This window comes from Scomber japonicus, chromosome 12 (assembly GCF_027409825.1).
Source record: "Scomber japonicus isolate fScoJap1 chromosome 12, fScoJap1.pri, whole genome shotgun sequence".
Classification (NCBI taxonomy): Eukaryota; Metazoa; Chordata; class Actinopteri; order Scombriformes; family Scombridae; genus Scomber; species Scomber japonicus.
In genome coordinates, this window is record NC_070589.1 from 31,374,404 (window position 1) to 31,397,852 (window position 23,449).

A 23,449-nucleotide genomic window follows, 5' to 3' on the forward strand; every position below is an offset into this window, starting at 1 on the left:
TGCAGATTTTTGTGTGAGTCACAGTGGTAAAGGATAAGTCTTGTGTGTTTTCATATTTTTTGCATATTTATGTTATTTTAAGTGCAATCTATACAATTCTAATTTAACTACCCATCACCAAAATCAGTTCAAATCATATGTGTGAAAAATGTGAAAATCTACCATTGTATTGTAACTGTTTATTTACTGCTACAACTCCCAGGCCACTGGGGGCATAGTTCTTTCATTTATTGTTGGTATGGTATTGCAGCCTCAACCAATAGCAAGCAAAAGGAAGTGATGTAAGAGGAAGTTGCTTTGTTTATCTACGCCACAATATGAGTTTGGTAGTGTCATGGCAACGGAAAAATGCGCCGTCTTTTACACTTAAGTTATTAAGTTAGTTTTGTTTCTAGCCCTTTGAGTGGAAATATAAGCAAATAAACATGTTATAAATAATTATTAGAATGTGTACTGTTAATTATTGTGGCATTGATTTTTGAGTAACTTTGTTGGCACGTATGACCGTTGATACAGTATAACGGTAGATTACAAAAAAATAACGGTAGGTTACAGGCTTCAGTAGACCGTTGAATTGACTGTTGATGTAATATACTGCGTTGTTTAGTTTGAGTTCAATGATTAGTTCTGTCATATTCAGTAGCCTATCATAATTTGAATCATAACCGTGACTAGATCTACTGTAGAGATTAGATTGGTCCTCCTAGCCATGATAAACTTAAACTACATATGACAAGCTATTCTGAATTGTGTATTAATGAATGAGCCATGATAAGCTAACTCTTATATATGACAAGCTATTCTGTATTGTTTATTAATGAATGATTTTCTGTATTTTTATATGTCCATTTCAGTTTCACACTTTCTTGTATTAAATCCTAACCTACTACAACACCTGCCTGTTCCTTGGAGGATATGATGCAAGGGAGAGTTTAGCTGGCTGTGAATCTCAATACACGACAAGAGTCACATTAGGTGCAACAGTACTACCATTCTCCTGTTTCTGTTCTCTATGCTCTTTGTGGATGGTTTGTTCCTTGGCACTGGTTGCACTTCATTTTTATTTTTATTTTTTTATTTTTTTTTCAGGTTCTGAGTAGAGAGTCTGACTGGACGTTGTTACCTCATACCTGCATATCAGCAGAGCAGGAAGCACAAATGAGAGTGTATTTTTATGACAAATCTTGGACTTAAAGACACTAACATTTATGTATTTTGATTAAATAACAATAAAACTCCCATATCAGGTCCTCGCTCCTCCAGAGTAGGAGTGTACCTGGATCACAGAACAGGTATTCTGTCCTTCTATAGCAGGGGTGTCGACTCATTTTAATTCAGGGGCCACATACAGCCCAATTTGATCTCAAGTGGGCCGAACCAGTAACATTTGCATAATAACCTACAAATAATGAATAATACATATAGGCTATTGCAACTTTACTGTAATTGACAACATTTTGCATATTCAGTTCATTCTTGGTTTAAATATGACCACAATATTTATTCATCATTTTTTCAGACCATGATATTCTGATCAGGGTTGAAAAGCAGCAGAAAAAAACATGGAATTACCTCTCAGTAATTTTCATACTTTGCAAAGTTATCCAGATGGCCGGATAGGACCCCTAGGTGGGCTGGTTCTGGCCCACGGGGCCACATGTTAGACACCCTTGTTCAACAGCATCTCTGTAACCATGACTCTCCCCCACAGAGTCCAGAACACATTCACTCAGCCTCTGTATGCTGGAATTAGGCTTTTATATCCTGGAGTCAGAGCTGACTTCTGTAAAATCACTGTAAAGTAATTTCAGACTTCATGTGTCAGATTCTCTGTTGTAATTCTTCATTTTATTTGTCTCTGTTGTTTCTGAACTGCACAGAGATGAGCTGTCAAACTGATGATATCAACTTTTTTTTTTCATTTGTTCTGTTGATGTTTTGAGTTTCTTTAAATGTCCAGTTTTATCAATGGAGGCTATCACTGCTCATGAATTAAACAGTTTATCTTAAAAATTAACAAAGTACTTTCTTTTGTTTTCATTGCAGGACCTCATTTAAAGCTTCAGACAAAATGTGGATGATATTTCTATCACTTGTTGCTTTTAACAAATAATATTTTATTTTACAAATTTCTGGCCAGGGCCCTCTAATGGTTCAATCATCTGCTGAAACAATATCTCAAAATAGGCCTTTTCAAACAGATTTACAATGTGAATCACACAAAAGTTGTTATTTTTTATCTTCCTAATATTCCTTGACATAGTGGTCGGAAACATTTTTAATTTCTTTTCAAAATGGCCAGTCTGCAACATAAATGTAAGTATTTATCAAAAATAAAGATGCTGAGATATTTCATTTACAAAAGTATTCAGATATTTTGCTATGGTAAAGTTATTATTATATTGCACACTGATATAAAACAGTCTCTAACTGACTTTCAGGGACAAGTAGCCTTAAATTCTTGATTGGTGTGGACACTTCAGTGTCTCTTGGATGACTTGCTTCATAAGCTTCAAATAGGATTGATTACAACAAGAAAACAATCTTTAGTGTTCATTTGAGCTCCTGACTGTTATTTCAACAGACTTGAAAAATTGTGTGCATTAGTTTATAGTTTCTTTTTACATGTGAAGACGTTTCTCCATTAAACTGTTCACTAAAATAACTTTGTAGATCATTTGCATTGGTAACATGAATGTATAGATTATGGTAGCCAAGTAATGTCTTATCATCAATAAAATAATCATAATTATTATTTATAATGTTCTTGTTTTTCATACTGTATGTTTGAATCTGTCCTTTGTTATTCTTAATATTAAATTAATGATTGATTACATAAAATCTATCCATTGGATATTTTTAATGTTTTATCATAGATCAGTAAAACATATCAACTTGTAGAATGGTTAATCTAAATACAATATGATAATTTCTCTATATTTATGGATTGTTGAACTGCATATTATATTATAAACAGTGGATATTCTTCAGATGAGGTTGGCGCTGTTGAAGTAAAAAGGCGCACAAATAGTTCTATATCGTATAGGCTTCGCCCTGTAAGAGCTGTCGCTATTGGGTTTATCCCGCGCGCATGCGCAGTCGTGAAGATTTCTTTCGCGCCACTGTGCTTCCGCACAGTTGCCCCTCTAAGGTCCGCATCCAAGGTATATAACACCGGCGAGACCATAGAACTGCTCCCCATTTTTCTTCAGCGCCTGAACGATGCAGTCAGCTTCAAGCAAGAACACTCAGCGCCCCAGCGGAGTTATCCGCCTGTGCCCATCCTGTCAACGGAGGTACATCATGGGCTTCGACCTCCACCCTCGCTGTGAGGCCTGCCTCGGTGCTGAGCACGCCGGCTTGTCCGTACGCTGCAGGCCACCTGCGCCTTCTGCGCTCGTTTTCCTGCGGACGAGCTGAGACGAAGAGCGGACGTCTTTTTGTCTCAGGTTCTAGAAAGTGAGGTAGACGGCAGCTGGGGTGACCGTGCTGGTCATTTCCCTGCAAAAGCGCTCCTGCAGGACCTGCCGAGCATCATTAGGATGACGGCGGATTTAAAGAACGTCCCCATGCCGGAAGAGCCTCCGGCACCTGTCCGTGGCATCCTGGGGGGGACGTTTATGACATGGAGCCAGCTCGGAAGCAGCCCCCTGTGTGGCCTCAGGTGCCGGAGCTCCGGCCATTCATGGACCAGGCCTATGCCCAGCCCGGAAAACTGAAGGCGCCGGTGTCACGTTATGACCCCTTCACCAGAGTCCAGGGGCAAACAGAGAGCGGTTTTCCTTCTGTCCCGCCGCTGGAGGAGAGTCTGGCTACCATCCTGCTGCCAAAGGCTACGTTTTTTGGCAGGCGGAAGTCTAGTCTAGGGACCAGGTCACCGCTCGTTTATACACGGACCGGGCCCACCAGTGCGCCACCCAGCGGCAGCCAACAATATAGCCTTGTTGTCTTCTGCCGTGTCCACGATGGCCACGCAACCCGGCACTCTCCCTCCGGCTGTGGCATCGGACATTGGGAAGGCGATGGCGGCTATCCTGGCTTTGTCCACAGCTACCACGGTGGCACAGGCCAGGATCATGGATGATGCAACGGAACATGCGGCGGTCCCATCAGCCCCGATGGGCTCTTCGGGCCGCTCCTGCAGAGCGCCTGCGAAGAGTCGGACAAGGTGAAAAAACACACGTCATGGAGCAAGGCTACGCCACGTCCCCAACGTTCCCATGTCTCCTGGCGTGACCGGCGGAATGCGCAAGGCAGCTCCGCCCTTCCGCCGCCCCCTCCGCATCTCGCCGCCCTCCAGCCAGGGGCCGACGGCCTGCCTGCACCTGGTCCAACTCGCCATGATGCGGGGGAAATGTGTTTCTCTCCGGGATCTGCCGGACACACCTGTCCTGATGGAGCAGTTTCCTACCAAACAGCTGGCCCCCGTCTCCGCTGAGCATTCAACCACTGTTTGTACACCTTGCTCACTACAACAAGCGCTTCACCATCACCTCCAGGAAGATCCAGACCGCTGTCTGCCTGCTGCTGCCCGGTGAGCTGGCCAAACACGCCGTGTCTGAGGGCACCAAGGCCGTCACCAAGTACACCAGCTCCAAGTAAACGTGCTGTTTGTATCAACAACTCAAAGGTCCTTTTCAGGACCACCCACTCCTTCAACGAAGAGCTTTATTCCTTTGTTTTACACAACACAGTCAATGTGCTAAAACATCACTTTGCTTGTAGTTCAACCAAAAATGTATCATTTGAATGATCTAGTTGATGGACAAAGTTGCAGTTATTTAAGATTAATGGTATGTATTATAAATATCATTGGAATTGAACCAAGAATGTCTGTTCATCTTCCACGGACCACAGTAATGAGGACTTGTACCTGTGATAAAATGTAAATGATGTATATTAAAGAAATGTACACACAAGACATTTTTGTTCAATTTCTCCCAGACTGAATATTGCTACACTGTATACAACAATATCACTGCTGTTATACTGAAGTTTACATGTTTACTAAAATACCCTATTTCTGATCTTTACAATGCAGTAAATATCATACATCAAGACTAGTTTCTGCCTAAAAAAGACTTTTCATATAAAAAGCAAAAATACAAAACTGGATGTGTACAGAACGAGAGAGAAAATCAGAAACATCAAATGGACTGTCAACATTAATGTATCTAAGCATTGTGAGTGTTTCTTGTCCATGTTAATGATCAGATAACACCACATGAATTTACTGTAGAGGTACCCATGAGCACGGCCATCATTAACTCTTATAAATGCAAGTATTTAACAAACAAGACAAGATAGATTTTTATTCATCTTTGATATGGATTTCTATCAACTAGAATACTCTGGATAAATAACCAAAATGAACAAAAGTAATATCATTCATAATTTGAGGTTGGAGATCAAAACACAAACATTAACTTGGAAGACCAACAATAATACAACTATGTGAAGCAGAATTCCTTATAACTTAATTAAACACTGCTATTTAGAAGCCAGGAGGCTATTTTCACAACCTGGTAACTTATTTAAATTAAAAAGTATTAAGCAATTCATTACGATATTTTCAAAAGCCATCTTAAATTGACTTAAATTTTTAGTGAGTATAGACAATTCTGTTTATGTGTGGCTGTATCAGTTCTGCAGAGCCTCTGTAAAACACTATAGTACTCAGAGTTTTGAAAGACATGAAAATAAAGATTTTAGATGAAGTAAATAAGAGCAGAATACACAGAAATAAAAAGAAAGAAGAAAAAATAGTGCAAAAAAGACAATAAAATGTTGTTACAGTTCACCAATGCTGCATTCATGGTGCAATGTCAATTATTTCTTACATTATAACTGATCCACTGTTTCCACATTACTGTAGAACCATGAATGATAACTGTAACACACAGACATGCTGCAGAGAACAGTTCTGTAGATTATTTATATTAAAAATTATCCTCAGAATAACAAAATAAATATTTACAGCCACAGAGCAGCTCTGACAGGAAGTCTCACTGAACTGCTTCATCAGCCTGATCAGTGTGTTTGCTGCTACCACAAAAACTTCATTTTATTACAAACTGATCACCAACAGATGGAAGTTTTTACTTTCAGTCTGTGAACAAACATGTGAGCCAGCTGGAAAACTGCTTTTGGTGGAGTTTGTATGTATTTTACAGTATTTTAGGAGAGAAATGAGAGAGAAAAGCCGCTGAGCAGTGCTGTCCGCGGCGGTGAACAGGTGAGGTTTGTTTGCTCCACAAACTAAATGCAGAGAGCATCAGAGCTCTACATGACTTCTATATGAAGACAAACATGTCCGCTATCTGCTGTCTTCACTGTCAGCCTTCAACACTTCTCTCACACTTATTTTTTACTGTTTTCTCACTAGCAGAAAACACAAGTGTTAGACATTCACACTGCTCACAGGAGCCAGCAGCGGGACTGAGTCTACACGGTTCTCATGGTGTGTTTAAGTACAGCCTCCTGCCTCGTACACTCCATCAGTCTATTCAGACTCTGACATTCACGTAGAACTAATCCTCGACCAAACTATGGCAGAAGTAGCTCCAGCTCCCGCAGCCGCCCCGGCTAAGGCCCCCAAGAAGAAGGCAGCAGCCAAGCCCAAGAAGACTGGCCCCAGCGTCAGCGAGCTCATCGTTAAAGCTGTGTCCGCCTCCAAGGAGCGCAGCGGAGTGTCTCTGGCAGCCCTCAAGAAGGCTCTGGCTGCCGGAGGTTACGATGTGGACAAGAACAAGGCCCGCGTTAAGACCGCCGTCAAGAGTCTGGTGACCAAGGGGACTCTGGTCCAGACCAAGGGGACCGGGGCCTCCGGCTCTTTCAAGATGAGCAAGAAGGCTGAGGCCAAGCCCGCTAAGAAAGCCGCTCCTAAAGCCAAGAAGCCCGCCGCCAAGAAACCCGCTGCAGCTAAGAAGGCCAAGATAGCAGCCGCTAAGAAATCCCCCAAGAAGGTCAAGAAGCCCGCAGCGGCCAAGAAAGTAGCCAAGAGCCCCAAGAAGGCCGCTAAGAAGCCCGCCAAGAGCCCCAAAAAGGCCGCAAAGAGCCCCAAGAAAGTGGTGAAGAAGGCTCCCGCAGCCAAGAAAGCCCCAGCAAAGAAGGTGGCCAAGCCCAAGGCAAAGAAGGCAGCACCCAAGAAGAAGTAAACTTTCATCACTCTGAAGCCCTCAACCTCAAAGGCTCTTTTAAGAGCCACACACCTTTCTATAAAGAGCATATTCCTAATTGTGTTTTTATAGTATAGTAGTTTCTCTTCAGTTGCATGAGTTATGATCTAATGTTTCCCCTAGTTAAGTGTATTCACAATAAATAATATATTTTTCAAACATATCAGTTTGACAGGAGAATGAGCTCATTTGGTCTGAGCAGCAACACTCACTCATGACATTTTAGCTTTAAGAATTTAATATTTTGTAACATCATTGAAAAAAATCGAAAATTTCAATATTATGGTGTTTAATATGACCAGTAAAAGGCATAAAATTGCCAACTCATTATTTATACTGCTTATTACTCCAGAGTTGAGTGTTTTAGGAGCTCACCAGCAATTGTTAAATTATTCATTTTAATTTAGTCATATTTTAACATACGTTAATTGTGTAGCCTAAAATAGAATGATTTAAAACGTGTTGTCTCATTGATGGGAACAACATTGTCAATATTCTTGTTTTGATATAAGCAGTCACTCACATAAAACTCATTTTAGACTTTTAAAATAAAAAAAGTGTCTGTTCTGCAGATGTTGTGTTCATATGACTTTTAATTGTATTATTCAGTAGTGATAATAAATAATGGTTCTACTGTCAGTTTTAAGTTCTGTTTAAAATAAGGATATGAGCTTTTTATGTGGAGTGTGTGGCTCTTAAAAGAGCCTTTGTGTTGTTGAGGAACCGGGGCTTCGATTTACTTCTTGGCGGGTTTCTCGGTCTTCTTGGGCAGCAGCACAGCCTGGATGTTGGGCAGCACACCACCCTGAGCGATGGTCACTCCGCCCAGCAGCTTGTTGAGCTCCTCGTCGTTGCGGACAGCCAGCTGCAGGTGACGGGGGATGATCCTGGTCTTCTTGTTGTCACGGGCAGCGTTTCCAGCCAGCTCCAGGATCTCAGCGGTAAGGTACTCGAGCACAGCCGCCAGATAGACGGGGGCACCGGCACCAACACGCTGGGCATAGTTACCCTTCCTCAGATGCCTGTGGACACGACCGACTGGGAACTGAAGCCCAGCACGGGATGAGCGGGTCTTTGCCTTAGCGCGGGCCTTGCCTCCGGTTTTGCCTCGTCCACTCATGATTTCAGGTATTTTCTAAAGTTTCAACTTAGAAAGTGAGGTGTAGACACAGCAAACCCTCCTTTATATGTACACGGAGGAGGGAAAGGACTGATGCCCCACCAACCAGAAAAGAGGCTTTCAGCAGTGCTGTAGAGGGGGAGCCCGCTCTCATTTTGGCGGACTTTTTCAAACGACTCCTGGCCAATAAGCAGCGGAGCTTCAGGTTCCTGTAGGCGGTGCTGAGCTCCAGGAAGAGCCGCTCACCAATCAGGACCCGGAGGTCTGAAGGACCGTCACAGCTCCGCAGCCGCTCCGACAATTTAAGAGCAGCGTGTCTCCTCTTCTCAACACTATTTTCTCCTGATCAGAGAAACGAGAAGCAATGGCAAGAACCAAGCAGACCGCCCGTAAATCTACCGGAGGCAAAGCCCCCAGGAAGCAGCTGGCCACCAAGGCTGCCCGTAAGAGCGCCCCGGCCACCGGTGGAGTCAAGAAGCCCCATCGTTACAGGCCCGGTACCGTGGCTCTCAGAGAGATCCGTCGTTACCAGAAATCCACCGAGCTGCTGATCCGCAAGCTGCCCTTCCAGCGTCTGGTCAGAGAAATCGCTCAGGACTTCAAGACCGACCTGCGCTTCCAGAGCTCCGCTGTCATGGCTCTGCAGGAGGCCAGCGAGGCTTACCTGGTCGGTCTGTTCGAGGACACCAACCTGTGCGCCATCCACGCCAAGAGGGTCACCATCATGCCCAAAGATATCCAGCTGGCCCGCCGCATCCGTGGAGAGAGAGCATAAATTGTCTTCTCCATCACAAACCACAACGGCTCTTTTCAGAGCCACCTCACTCTCCCTAAAGAGCTACTTCCTCTGTTGCCTGTACACAATCAATATTTTATTACATTTTAACACATTATCACACCAGGTTCATGTAATATTTCCAATTGACAACTAATGGAAAAAAACAAGTAAAGTCAGTGATTGTACAATTATAAGTGCATCATCAAACATAATTAGTAACCTTTGTTTTTGTAAGCAAACTGTTTTATATGCTGTTCAGTCAAACATAAAAGTGCTTGTTGAGGTCAGTTGTCAAATTGTTTTTAATCAACTTTTTCCAACCCTAACCCTAACCCATTTATTATTCCATTAATATAAGTGTCCTAAAATGTCAGATTTTCCTGTTTTTTTTTTATCCATGGAGGCTATCAATGCTTATGATTTGAATTTTTACTGACATTTCAATGAAAATGAACATTTTATAAATATTTGCTCAAAATTTCAGTGTTTTATGTTTGTATTGATGTATTAGTTATACTGTGATGGTCCACTTTAGCAACTTAAACAAAACTCCAGAACTTCCTTTATCATAGATATTCTGTTCTCATCATTTTGTACATGTGTAAATAAATGTTTTGTAAAACTATAAATAAATAAATAAGGAGATATTGTATTAAGTCCTTGAACATATCTGACAGTCTGAGTTAAACTAATCCATTGATTGAAGTGAATTTGAACATGAAATCATTGAATAAGAAAATTTAACAGACTTTACTGACTGAATGTATGAACAAACTGAAGCTGACCATCATTAATAAAAGTATTACAAAGTATTTTCTTCTGTCTTCATTTCAGAATCTCATTCAAAAATTTCTGGATAATATGAGAGTTTTTTTTTAGCCGGTTTTCACCACAAAGTACAGAGTTCATGTTCAGAGCAGATGAACTTTTTTCATTCAGTCGAGGTGCTTTCAGGGTAATTCAGAAAATACACCTTTGTCACAGATGAATTATGTTATGTACATTTTTATGAGTTTCAACACATAAAACTAAATATGTTGCATAGTTGTGAACTTTAGCTACTTTTATTTGTTTTTAACTAAATGTTCATGTTCATATAGCCTTATTATATAATGACATTGTTTCAGGGGTGGATTGGCCATTTGGAGTACCGGGATTTTTCAATAATGGGCCGATGGCTGCTCGTTTTTTTATTTTTTTTATTTGTTTATTCAGTTTTTGCTGCACCTTGCCCTGGTAACTCTCTCGGCCCAGAGCAGAGACATACACCGGCCCACAGAGCTGCGCTGCAGCCTGCAGACACAGCAGAGGCCCATTGACTTGTCTGTCTAGAATACCTGGTGCAATGGCCCTATGACAGGCTACAAAGCCCCCCACCCAAATCACCTTTAATGACAAGCAGTCATGATGAGAAAGAGAGTTACAAAATGGAGAATGTGGGTAAAAAACGGAGAAAAGAAAAGCTCTCGCGAGCAAAGCTGCTAAGAGCAATGAACCATCAGAAATGTTTGCTGCAGGGGCCAGCGTGGCCAGAGCTAGCAGCAGTAGTTCCTCTCAGCAGCAGGTGTGTCAGAGTGAGACTCCCGCTGCCATGGTGGTGCAGCAGCAGGTTGAGGAAGACTCTCCACCATGTGGAAGTAGTGATACAGTTTTAAGCAGGTGTGATCCTGCAGCATGGTCTGGATAAACACTCATTAAATGTTCAGAACAGTTACTTAACTGTCTATGAACTTTACTTAACATAATAAATAGTGTGGTGTGTTACAACTAGGCCTAAATTTAATTATCTAAACAAGTACTGGAAAACAATAACCATATTCATATATCCTGAATTGATTAGTTGCTTTTATTAATCACTTAACCACTGTTTTCATCAAAGGATGCCACATAATTGCAAATTTGCAAGTTTAAAACTCACATGTTGCAATGTGATGTGGTTTGAGCATGTAGAGCAGCTACGTTCATATTTTTTGATCATTTCTACCAATAATGACTTCCCTTTTAAGTGTGAACATGCACCTTTCTTTGTGCCCACAGTCCAATGTGTTCATGAAGGACATTGATCTAACAACATAACACATATGTAGTCTATGATGCTTTACATATTTTTTTCAGTCAGTGTTTACGGTTTATTCAGTTTCACATTATACACTTAAAACTAATTCAAGCCTATTCAAGTCTCCAGAATATAAGGGATATTGTTCAGTATACTACTGTTATTAAGGGCTTGTGTGTTTAAATGTACATCAGTGTGAGTTGGCACAGTATCTGAGCACGGATTGTAGTGGGCCGGTCTGGACCAAAAAGTCCTGGGCCAAATTTTTGTCCCAGTCCAGGCCTGCATTGTTTCAAGACTAAATATCATAATAACATTACTTTTTTTATTTATCGAATATGTAATTTTGTAAATATTTTATGAAAGCACCAAAAGTCATTCCTGGGGGGTATTCCACAAAGCAGGTTACGTGGAAAACTCAAAGTAAGTCAACTCAGAGTTCAGGATTAGACTCAGAGTTTGTTGAACCTCCTTTCTGGAAACCCCCCCTGCAGTATTGTTGCAATATCAACATATTGAGGTGTTTGGTCAAAAATATAGTGTATAGTAAAATTTTAAACACACACTTATGAACAAATATAGTGTAAGTACCAGCATATCACTAATAGTTATACAAATAATCAGGAAAAGTATAAAATGGGGCAGAGTCAGAGGAAGTAGGGAGGGTTAGGGTTATTATCTGTTGACATGAATGAATATTGAATCTGTACATAATTAAAATAAAGTTAATCAAATGGTATGTGTCATAATTGTTATTCCTGCGATCAGTCAAACCACCTAAAAGATTAAAAGATTAAACGAGAAGAGATATATTCTGTACTTCACAAAGATATCCTTAAAAATAACCTAAATAATGGCATTTCTAAAATAAATGAGAGAGTGACACTCTCTCACTTCTTCTTCTTCTTCTTCTTCTCAAAAAACAAATTTAAGGTAGTGAATGAAAGAGTAAACCTGTGAATGAACTTGTATGAAACATATTTTACTTTGTGATATTCTCCCTGAAATAACAATACACAAACAACTGTGCATTAAAGTTTGATGAAATAAATAAAACCTTACCATAAATATATATATATATATATATATATATATATATATATATATATATATATATATATATATATATATATATATATATATAAATATAAATAAATATAAATATATATATAATATTACATTATGAAAAATGGATGCTCTTCAAATGAGGTTGGCGCTCTTTGAATAAAAAGGCGCACAGATGGATCCTCAAAGGTTGGGGCGGTGTCTTGTGCTGCGCATGCTCAGTCTCACAAACCAGAAAACCAATCCTGGTCGAGCAACAGCGCAGTGAAATTTGCATCAGATGAACATTTAGAGGCTGGTTGAAGCAGTTGAAGTTATTCGTTTGTGGAAATCTGTGAAGATAACCATGCCCGATCCAGTTAAAGCACCCAAGAAAGGCTCCAAGAAGGCCGTGTCTAAGGCCACCAAGACCGGCAAGAAGAAGAGAAAGACAAGGAAGGAGAGCTATGCCATCTACGTGTACAAGGTGCTGAAGCAGGTCCACCCTGATACCGGTATCTCCTCCAAGGCCATGGGCATCATGAACTCCTTTGTTGGAGACATCTTTGAGCGTATTGCTGGTGAGGCTTCCCGCCTTGCTCACTACAACAAGCGCTCCACCATCACCTCCAGGGAGATCCAGACCGCTGTCCGCCTGCTCCTGCCCGGTGAGCTGGCCAAACACGCCGTGTCTGAGGGCACCAAGGCCGTCACCAAGTACACCAGCTCCAAGTAAACAAGTGCTGTTTGTACCAACAACTCAAAGGTCCTTTTCAGGACCACCCACTCCTTCAACTAAGAGTTTTATTCCTTTGTTCAATATAGCACGCTGTGGTTTTATTTCTGATTTATAAAAATAAAACCAATGCAACCAATTTAATCACAATGTCTGTGGAAAATATTATCTTAGAAACATTCGTCTACCACTAAATCAACCAAGAGCTTTTCTTAATCTAGTCTATTTTAGGTTCCATGTGACCAGACTGCATTAAGCTGAATATGGCTGCACTGTATAATTTGACCAAGGTTATGCTGCTATACAAAAATGTTGTCATCTACGTAACATAGTATCTGACTTCTATAACTCAGTAAATATACAAATACATGAAGTGTTCAGACTGTTTCGAGAAAGGACAAAACAAGATGAGCAATCTACAAATCCAACAATCACAAAATGAATAAATGTATACAAAGGGGAATAACACGGGCAAAGAATCCAGAAATAAATTAACCAACTATAGAAAGAAATGAAATTTATTCATGGACACAGACCTATATAGATGTATACATATAAAAATAATCTATGAACTTCAATCAAGTAGAGTATAGTAAAATAATCAATAGTATGAGTGATAGTTTTATAGTTTGAGGAAGCAAATATTAAGTAGTCTTATTTAAAAAGGTAAGCATTATTAAGTGATATTAAACTGAATCTTATCAAGTTTGTTTCATGTAGACAATTACTTTTATACAAAACCATACTGGTGTATTTCATGCTCCAAAGTGAAATAGGAAAGCTCTTACGTTTAATTCAAGTTGAACAGTAAAACATGTTTCTTGTACAATTAATTTACCCTTCAAATGATCTCCACTGACACTGCATTTTCTGGTTGTCTGACATGTAATTAACTTTTTCGGTCTGAGTGTGTTAATTGCAGGTTACTTCAGCTGTATGTCACTAAGATACATATTTATATCTAATGATGATATAATTAGATATACAGCACACAGTAGTTGATATAGGTAAGGACAACTCTTAGAGAAGGTGGATGGCTCTTAAAAGAGCCTTTGTGTTTGACTATCAGCAGGTCAGGATCAGATTTAACCTCCGAAACCGTACAGGGTGCGTCCCTGCCTCTTAAGAGCATAAACCACATCCATGGCGGTCACGGTCTTTCTCTTGGCGTGCTCGGTGTAGGTGACGGCATCACGGATGACATTCTCCAGGAAGACCTTCAACACACCGCGGGTCTCCTCGTAAATGAGACCGGAGATACGCTTGACACCACCGCGGCGAGCCAGACGGCGGATGGCGGGTTTGGTGATTCCCTGGATGTTATCACGGAGAACTTTACGGTGACGCTTGGCGCCTCCTTTACCGAGTCCCTTTCCTCCCTTGCCTCTTCCACTCATTTTTGCTAATCTTCTTTCAAACAAGTTAAAAGACGAATGTAAGGTATGGAGTGCAGCTTCTCTATTTAGAGCTTGCCTGCGGACCTAAAAGAGGACAGTTGGCGCGGACTTTGTGGGCGGGATCAGATTTAACAGATCCTCCCACGAAGTTGTTCCAAAGCAGAATGATCTCTTCTTTTTTCTTTGTTTTCCCTCCATATTGTGTTTTTCTGTGACATTTGGCGGGTGAACCTGACAGCTAACATTGTGCTGTTGTGTAGAAACAGTTCATTGTTCTTGTTGGAAATGAAAACATTAAAAATGTCAGACTGCTCTTATATCACATCACAATACAGTTTATGAATGACTGAAGACAAGCACATTTCTGTATTCAGATGTGTTATTAAGTATAATGTAGGTTTACTGTAATGTGTAGTCAGCTTTTGTTTTAATAAAATATTTTTAAAAAATCAGTGAATGTGTTACTTTTTTAATGTTAAAGGACAGATACAAACAATATGAAACAAATGACATTATAAATAATAATAATCATTATTATTATCTTTTTGATGATAAACATTACTGGGCTACCATAACCTTTAAATACACGGTACCAATGGAAATGGTCTACAAAGTTATTCTAGTGTACAGTAAGAAATGACTTTATAACTACTAAACCAATTTTTTAAGTCTGTTAAAATAACAGTCAGGAGCTCAAATGAACACTAAAAGATGTTTTTCTTGCTGTAATCATTCCTCATGTTCATACTGACCATCAGAAGGTCCCTTCATAATGTACTTACAGTGTAAGTGATGGAGGACTAAATCCACAGTCCTCCTTCTGTGCATAAAATGTATTTAAAGGTTTATTTGACGCTAATAAGAGACCCTGAAGTGTCCACACCAACCAAGAATGTAATAATGATTCAAGTCTACAGGCCTTGTATTACATTGTCTTTAATGTTCCCTCTAAATTACATTGAAACAATTACATGTGTAATATGGGGTTAACGTTTCACATTAATACAGAGAAACAGAAGAGAGAATCACAGCCAGGTCTGATGTAACATATGTATATTAATGCAATCTAAATGTTTATAGTTTATATCAATGTTCAAACTTTTGTCTTTCTCTAAATCTCTTTTTTTAAACTGACAGAGTGAAGATGACCAGTAGAGGGTCTGCTGTCCAGGTTAGAGGTGTTTTCATTTGTCTGCACTGATTCTGTAAATATAATAATACGTGTAAATTATTTGTATAAACCTCAATTTGAGCTGTGTTTATTCTGAAAAGTATGAAATTCTTTAAACTGCTCTGCTGATATTCTTGTATGTGACTGCTACATAAACTCCTCCTCCTCTCCACTCCACCTCCCAGTAATAACGTCTAGTGAGAGTAACTCTACTCAGGACCTGAGTAAAATCAATGAATCTTTCTGGATGACTAGAATAACACTGCAGCTGCAGTTGCTTTTCTGTTCCCCTCAAATAATAACAGCTGATCTCTGAGCTCTGACACAGCTGCTGTCACATCCTCAAAGTATCTCAGAGGACGGATATTGATGCTGGATGAGTCTGCAGGTTCACTAAATTGTGACAATTTTGCTGTGTTTGGATCCAGTATGATTAATTTCATCCAGTATTTTAAGAACTCCGCTCTGGTCTTGGGCTCTGGTTGTATATCTGACAGATCAGCTGAGTAAAGATCTTCTCAATGTCCTCCACTGCTTTATCAGCAGAGCGACTGATGGCCTCCACTTCCTGTTGAAGCAGCTTCACATCTTTCTCTCTGTCCTGGATTCTCTGCTGGATGTTTGGTCGACTCACATCGAGCTCTCTCTGCCTCTCAGTCCTTTCTGCTGCAGCTGAGACTGTGTCGTGGCCTTTATGTTCATTCACAGGGCAAAGCTAACAGATAAGAGTACGGCAGAAAATCTTCATCACCTCATCATGACGAGAGTAGATGTTCTCCTGGAGCTTCTCCGAAGGGATCGACCAGCTTGTGTTTTTCAAATGCAGCAGATTCATAATGAGGCTGGAGGTGTTTCTCACAATGTGAGACGAGACACACCAGACAGGAGTTGAAGGCCTTCAGCTTCCTTCCAGTGCAGATATCATAGGCCACATCTTCAGGTCCAGCATAGCAGTGATCAGTAGCAGCAGCTTGGAGTCCAGTCTTCTTCAGCTCCTCCACTAAATCAGCTAACATTGTGCTTTTTACCAGGACAGGCCTCGGTGTGAAGGTCTGTCTGCACTGAGGGCAGCTGTAGATTTCATTCTCATCTTCTCCATCCCAGAAGTTGTTAATACAGCTCATACAGTAGCTGTGTCCACAGTGAATAGTCACTGGATCCTTCATTAGATCCAAACAGATGGAACTCCTTGCAGCACTATTTCAACTCTCACTGACAATGATTGATTTTTGATTTTTTTATTAACATGTCTTGCACCAGAAGTGCAAATGGGCTTACAAGACACTGAAACAAAAGAAGAAAAGCACAAATAATAACAAATGAAAACCAGATAACGAGATAACGGGCATTATAGCAACTAAACATGTAAACCGTCCTGACGCTTTTTCCAGGCTTCAGTTACATATTTAGCCAACTTAAAAACATTACAGTTAAACAGCCAGTCCATTCTGTCATCATCAGAGCACCGAAACATTTCTGGGTTTTTAACAGACATTTCGGTAAATATAGGAGTTCTCAGTTCATCATACAAGGGACAGTAGAAAAGAAAATATGATTAATATTCAACTTCATTGAGTTCACATAACCTTTCATCTTCCAACATATTTTTAAATCTACCGACTTCAAGCTTCAGGGGAAGGATTCCTGTTCTCAGCTGAGCCACTAAGGACATTTGATTTCTTGATAAGTTTGCTTTAACATAGGGTTCTATGACTGTGAGCAAACTACATATATATTACACTGAGTTTATCGTGTTCATGTGTCATTTGAAAACACTGGTCACCTTTTTTCTGGTGGAAAAGTAATCTTAGGAATTTGGAAACAATCTAAAGATCCCCGTTTCTTTTAATTTGGTTTATTCTTCTAAAATTCAGTTCAATAATTACTATACTAATACATTACTCTTGATATGTTTTACCAGTTAATTATAAACATTTTCATAATGTAAATAAAGTGGCCAGTCTCTTCTTTAATTTAGATGAGAAAACAAAAGTGCAGCCTCATTTTTTGTGAGCCGCTGTGGTCTTCACTCTTCCCCTCTGGCGTATGGTATTAAGAAACTATGGCCACCAGATGGCGATCGTTCAACACTCACATGCATTTTCACATAATTGTAGCATTAAGAAGCATACAAACTTCATATTATCTCAATTTTGAAAAACGTGAAAATATAGGCTCTCCTCAATTCAGAAAATCCCTGGTTTTCAAAACATCCTGATATTTTTGACAATTCTGCAGTATGATGGCAATGTCACAATAATGTTTTGTATTTCAACCAAAACATGACACACCGAATTACAATCGATGCGCCAATAAATGTTGATCGTGTACAGACAGCAGAGGAAGCAGCTCTTTAGGAAGACTGATGTGGCTCTGAAAAGAGCCGTTGTGGTTTGTGGAGCAGCAGACAGTTTAAGCTAGGACTCTCTTCATGGATGCAGCAGGCAAGCTGGATGTTTTTGGGCATGATGGTGACCCTCTTGGCGTGGATGGAGAGCCACGGTACCGGGCCTGTAACGATGAGGCTTCTTGACTCCGCCGCTGGCCGGGGAGGTCTTCGGGCAGCCTTGGTGGCCAGCTGTTTCCAGGGGGCTTTGCCTCCGGTGGATTTACGGGTGATCTGCTTGGTTCTTACCATTGCTTCTTGTCTCTCTGATCAGGAGAAAATAGTGTTGAGAACGTTAATTACGTATTGTAACTCCAGATTCTATGAGTATAGACGCTCTAAGAGCTATCGCTGTTGGATTTATCTCTCGCGCACCTGCGCTGAGAAAAAAGTAGTCAACGCCCACCCACGGGGGTCCCCACCTACACGGTTTATAAATAGCCGTGTTAACATGCAGTCGGCTCCCAAAAAGAGGCTTTTCTTTTAGCCACAAGGAACCAGTGGGGCACATAGCTTACATGGCTGCGCCTATACTCATAGATTCTGGAGTTACAATACGTAACTAACGTTCTAGGTCCTATAGGCTACTCCCTTTAAGAGCTATAGCTGTTGGGATAAGGGCATAGCAGGATAGTCTATGCCACACTGGTTCCATACAGTACCACTTAAAATAATCAAAGCTCCATCCATGTCCAACCAATACGCTGTGCGTAATGACGCAGTCCACATTCCCCAGAATGTAATGAGAAGAAAGGAAGTTGGGGAAAATCAAGTCTGCTGCGATGAATGAAGACGAGCGTTACTTTAACAGTCCAACAGCAGAAGCGGAGTAAATATGAGGAATGATTATTATAACAACGAAGGCAACTGCTGTGATAAGTGCAGCTATGTTAGAGCATTAACAGCAGTGACTTTACGTTGCCGTTGAGTGGGAGAAGGTCCACAAACGTGATGATATGACATGTCAGCGCTCTCACTTTCTGATGAAAGTTTACATGCAGGAGTCTGTGTGCTGTCCACACGAGGCACACACACGGCTCTCGTGGGCTCATTATCACACAGATTGCCATTACAAAGCATGTGTTGGGGAAAACAGAATGTTTAGTACTTCTGAACAAACACTAACCGGAAGGTTTTTCGTGGGGGATATGTGGATAATTACAGCTGCGTCAGCAGACAAGTGTAGGTTGTCTGTTCGGTAGGATGTTGCTCGTTAGGAGAAGATGTTTTTGTTTTATTTCAAAACAATCTGCTCTAGTAGCGGCAGCGTAAACAACAACAACAACAACATTATTAAGAACATTAATACACAAGCTAACATCATGTCAGCTTCTCCGGAGGCTCAGAGGGGAGGGTTGGCCCAGCAGTAGCCAGAGCGGCCGACTTTCGGGTTCTTCCGTTGAGCCTGCCGACCATCCAGTGCAGTGGGTCGCTTCCGGCGCTGCTTGGTGTCGTACCGGCCGCCGGGACGCCGCTCATCGTAGCACTGCAGACTCGCATGCGACTGGTCCCAGTTCATATAGCGCCGGATGTTCTCAGCATATTCAGAAGCTGCTTTCATTGAGTCTATCATGGCCCGAAAACGAGGTCCGAACAACCCGTGCGGGTGGATCGGAGCCTCCAGGAGCTCTCTTCTCGACGCCTCGGGGATAGGAGTCTGGTCCAGCCACAGGTAACGGTGCTGCATAGTTGCCCAGGTAGCCTGCCGGGCCATGCAGGCGGCGGAACAGGCACAAAGTGTGAGGGCAGCGCTGGCCGCGTTGCTCAGCTCCGTGGCCAGTTCAGGAGGCATCGCAGGATCTGCTGCTATCTTCAGAACGCTGGAAACCAGCAGGGCGATGTTGTTTGACGCAGCAGAGGCTTGAAAAGCACACTGGTGGATCCGGTCTGCCAGTCGTGCAATATATTGGTCCTTGGACGATGTCAGCAATGGTCGCCGTCCGGCAGCCGTATTCGCTCCAAAAAACACGGTGAGGTTCTCCTCCAGCGGAGGTACAGCCGGGAAACCTCGGTCGCTGAAATCAGCAACTTTGGTAATGGGCAAAAATGTTGAAACAGGTGCACCCAGACCTCTCGGATCCGCCGCTGCGCCTTCTTGATATTTCCGGATGGGCGGGAAGCGGGGCCACACAGCGTCTCGCCTTCTCGGCTGAGCGGTTTCTTGAGCTGGCGGGACTGGCAGGTCTCGGCGAGCTGCCGCTTTTTTAATGATGTCCGGTAGCGCTTTAACCAGTCCGTCGATAGACATGGTGAGTTGTAGCTGTCTAATTACTCTTGGTTATCTCAGGTACTTGCAGCTTGGGGGCTAAAAGAAAAGTGAAGCCGGCTGCATGTTAACACGGGTATTTATACACCGTGTGGGCGTTGACTATTTTTTTTTCTCAGGACTGCGCAGGTGCGCGAAGGATAAACCCAACAGCGATAGCCCGAATAGAACAAATTGAGCGCCAACCTCATCCGAAGAGTATCCACTGTTTATAATATAATATTCTGTACAACAATCCATAACTATAAAGAAATAAATACATTGTATTGAGATTGAACATTCCACCAGGTGACACGTTTTACTGATGTATGATAAAACATTAAAATATGTATGGTTAGATTTTATTTCATGAAAATGTAATGTAGTTGTTTGTGATATTCTCTCTGAAAAAACTATACTTCAAGTAAAATATGTTTCACAGCTTTTACCCTTTCAGTTACTACCTTCAAATGTGTTTCTTGAGAAGAAGAAGAGTGTCACTCTCTCATTTATTTCAGAAATGCCATAATCTAGGTTTTTTGGAAGGATATCTGTGAAGTACAGAATATATCATGCGTTCTCTTTTAATGCTTTAATCTTTTGGGTGGTTTGACTGATCGCAGGAATAACAATGATGACACATACTATTTGGTTAACTTTATTTCAATTATGGCCAGATTCAATATTCATTAATGTCAACAGAAAATATGAATAGCTGCAGTGTCTGTATGTCTTTTGGTGTTAAGGTGATACTTATTATGTTTTTTTTTTTTTTTGTAATTTCCCTCCCTACTTCCTCTGACTCTGCCCCATTTTATACTTTTCTTGATTATTTGCATAACTATTAGTGATATGTTGGTACTTACACTATATTTGTTCATAAGTGTGTGTTTAAAATTGTACTATATAGTATATTTTTGTATCTTTGTGAGAGAGGCTGACTGAATGTGGTCTGGACTCTGTGGAAGAGAGTCATGTAGAAGGACAGAATATCTGCTCTGTGATCCAGGTACACTCCGACTCTGGAGCCTGAGATGGGAGCTGAGACATTGTTCAAAAATGTATAACTTTTTTTGTTACATTTTAATGCCCAGGATTTGTCATTGCCAATGAATCTACATGTATTTGAGTCTCCTTTTCTGCTGATACTCTTTGCTCACTGCTCTCTCCCACTCCATTCCATCTCCCAATAACAACGTCCAGTCAGACTCTCTCTACTCAGGACCTGATCACATCCAGTGAATCCGTCTGGGTCACCAGAATAAAACTGTTCTTCACTTGTGAATGTTACCTTTCTGCTCCCCTCAAAAATAACTAATATATGTAGGCTGTGTTTTAATCCAGAGCGATTTTACGTGAATATTTTAAGAACTCAGTTCTGGTTGTGAAACTGACAGTAAAACGTCCACTTCAGTCACTGTCAGTGAGATGTTTGTCCATTGCTCCTTCAGGATGTCCTGTAGTTTATCTCTGAAAAAAGATTAAAAAATAAATATAAAAGTGTGTATGAAAGTGTGAATTGTAGATTTTTGTGTATGAGGAGCACCTCTGAAGTGTTACATTTAGACTTTAGATTCATAACAGTGACACCTTGTGGTTATAATATATATATATATATATATATATATATATTATATATATATATATATATATATATATATATATATATATATATATATCAATCACTAAAGTTAGAGAACAAAGTCAGTTGTTCCTTTGTGTTTCCAGTGTTTAAATATACTTTATTACATTTCTAGCAGAGACTGGTCCTCGTTACTGTGTGTGCACAAATAACCAGAAGTGTGCTACAGTATTATTCTGCAGTGCATAGAAACACAATTTAAAAATGAAATGTAAAATACAACCAATATTATCAATACAGCAATAATTGAATTATTTCTCTCCATCCTTATAATCATTCATAATAAGCATAGGATGTTTTTCAAAAGTTAAGATGGCAACGCTGCCAATGATCTTATTAACTGACAAGGAACACTATCATAATGTAATATGATGGGAGGTAAAATCCACAGTCCTCTTTCAAAACAAAAATGTATTTTAAGGTTTATCTGAAGCTAATATGAAGCAAGTCATCCAAGAGAACCTGAAGTGTCGGCACCAATCAAAAATGTAATCATGATTCAAGTTTATTGGCCTTGTGTTACATTGTCACTGAAACAATCACATGTATAATATGGGGTAAACTTTTCACATGAATACAGAGTAACAGAAGACAGAACCACAGCCAGGTCTGCTCAGGTAACATATATATTAGTAAAATATAAAAGTTTATGACTGCTGTCAATGTTCAAACTTTCATCCATCTCTACACTTCTTTCAAAGACTGACATGTACAGTAAAGAGTCTGCTGTCTAGGATAGAGGTGTCTTCACTTGTCTGTACTGTACTGTGGCACAGACTGTTTATGTAAATCATAATCACATGTCTAAATTAATTGTATACAGCTCAGTTTAAGCTAAATGTAAACTCTGCAATTCTGAAACGTATGAAATTATTTGAACAAACTGGCACAGAGTGATAATATATATATATATATATATATATATATATATATATATATATATATATATATTATTGTTGTTTGAAACTACCAAAGATGGAGTAAAGTTTGTACATGTCTACCTGTAGTGAAAATCACAACAGCTCATCAATTGAAATGTGAAAACTCATGCATGACACAAGAGGGCGCTTTCATCCTGCTAACCAGGGACATAGTGGAAGATACTACTTCTCAAATCAGGTTGTCTGCAGTTAAGAGTGTTAGGAGTGTTTTCAGGGTAATTAGGAATTCAAATTTTAAGTTCATGCTCTGACAATTTTGCATTTTGTTTGTTTTTCAAATTACTGCCAAACTAGTGTGTTTTACGTACTTTCTTTTCGCTTGATATAGTATGTCTATGGGTGGGACAGGGTATGTGAGGGTCCCAGGTCTTGCAGAAGAAGCAGCTGCAACCTGGAAAAATAAAAATCACCTAGCTGACTATGAGATGCAGTCAGTCTGTAATATAAAAATAACTGAGTTAAACTAGCTTGAACTCTGATCTGAACAGCATGTGTTGCTTCACCAAATGTTGGTTGCACCCATCTTCAAAGTGTAGATCTGAAGGGGAGGGAACAAAGACGTGTGGACAGAGTGGATCTTGTTGTGTTTAAAATAAATAAACAGAGAAGTGTCATCAGGGTTTTTGCAAATGTTAACTTACTGAACTAAGCTGACAACATGGTACTGGTTGGACTTTTGTGTGAAGGGGACACTGCAAAGGACTGAACGTATTTTAATCATATAGTTTCTCTGCAGCAGTATTGTGAGGAGTGTG

At 40.5% G+C, this 23,449-nt stretch overlaps 4 protein-coding genes and 1 pseudogene across 5 annotated transcripts; 3 read left to right on the forward strand and 2 right to left on the reverse strand.

Annotated features, from left to right (window-relative positions):
- The window catches only part of LOC128369428 (histone H2AX-like), a 32,682-nt pseudogene extending 24,384 nt beyond the window's left edge, over positions 1-8,298 (reverse strand).
- On the forward strand, positions 4,446-9,073 carry LOC128369474 (histone H3). The gene is made up of 2 exons (XM_053330523.1): positions 4,446-4,455; positions 8,661-9,073. Exon 2 carries the CDS (start codon positions 8,663-8,665, stop codon positions 9,071-9,073), a length of 411 nt encoding a protein of 136 aa, XP_053186498.1. The 5' UTR covers positions 4,446-4,455; positions 8,661-8,662.
- Positions 6,534-7,291, forward strand: LOC128369444 (histone H1-like). 2 transcript variants are annotated; one of them, XM_053330490.1, is made up of 2 exons: positions 6,549-7,067; positions 7,110-7,291. In XM_053330490.1, exons 1-2 carry the CDS (start codon positions 6,549-6,551, stop codon positions 7,155-7,157), a joined length of 567 nt encoding a protein of 188 aa, XP_053186465.1. In that variant the 3' UTR covers positions 7,158-7,291. The 2 variants fall into 2 exon arrangements, with proteins under 2 accessions (XP_053186466.1, XP_053186465.1); XM_053330491.1 differs by having other exon boundaries at positions 6,534-7,291.
- A 3,470-nt stretch (positions 9,074-12,543) lies between the features above and the next one.
- On the forward strand, positions 12,544-13,018 carry LOC128369456 (histone H2B 3-like). Its single transcript, XM_053330506.1, has one exon. It carries the CDS (start codon positions 12,544-12,546, stop codon positions 12,910-12,912), a length of 369 nt encoding a protein of 122 aa, XP_053186481.1. The 3' UTR covers positions 12,913-13,018.
- A 979-nt stretch (positions 13,019-13,997) lies between these two features.
- Positions 13,998-14,312, reverse strand: LOC128369480 (histone H4). The gene has a single exon (XM_053330528.1). It carries the CDS (start codon positions 14,307-14,309, stop codon positions 13,998-14,000), a length of 312 nt encoding a protein of 103 aa, XP_053186503.1. The 5' UTR covers positions 14,310-14,312.
- Positions 14,313-23,449: the final 9,137 nt, after the last annotated feature.

Bases quoted from the DNA above. Each gene is read 5' to 3' on its own strand.
- LOC128369474 (XM_053330523.1), top strand. From the start codon at position 8,663: ATGGCAAGAACCAAGCAGACCGCCCGTAAATCTACCGGAGGCAAAGCC.
- LOC128369444 (XM_053330491.1), top strand. From the start codon at position 6,549: ATGGCAGAAGTAGCTCCAGCTCCCGCAGCCGCCCCGGCTAAGGCCCCC.
- LOC128369456 (XM_053330506.1), top strand. From the start codon at position 12,544: ATGCCCGATCCAGTTAAAGCACCCAAGAAAGGCTCCAAGAAGGCCGTG.
- LOC128369480 (XM_053330528.1), bottom strand. From the start codon at position 14,309: ATGAGTGGAAGAGGCAAGGGAGGAAAGGGACTCGGTAAAGGAGGCGCC.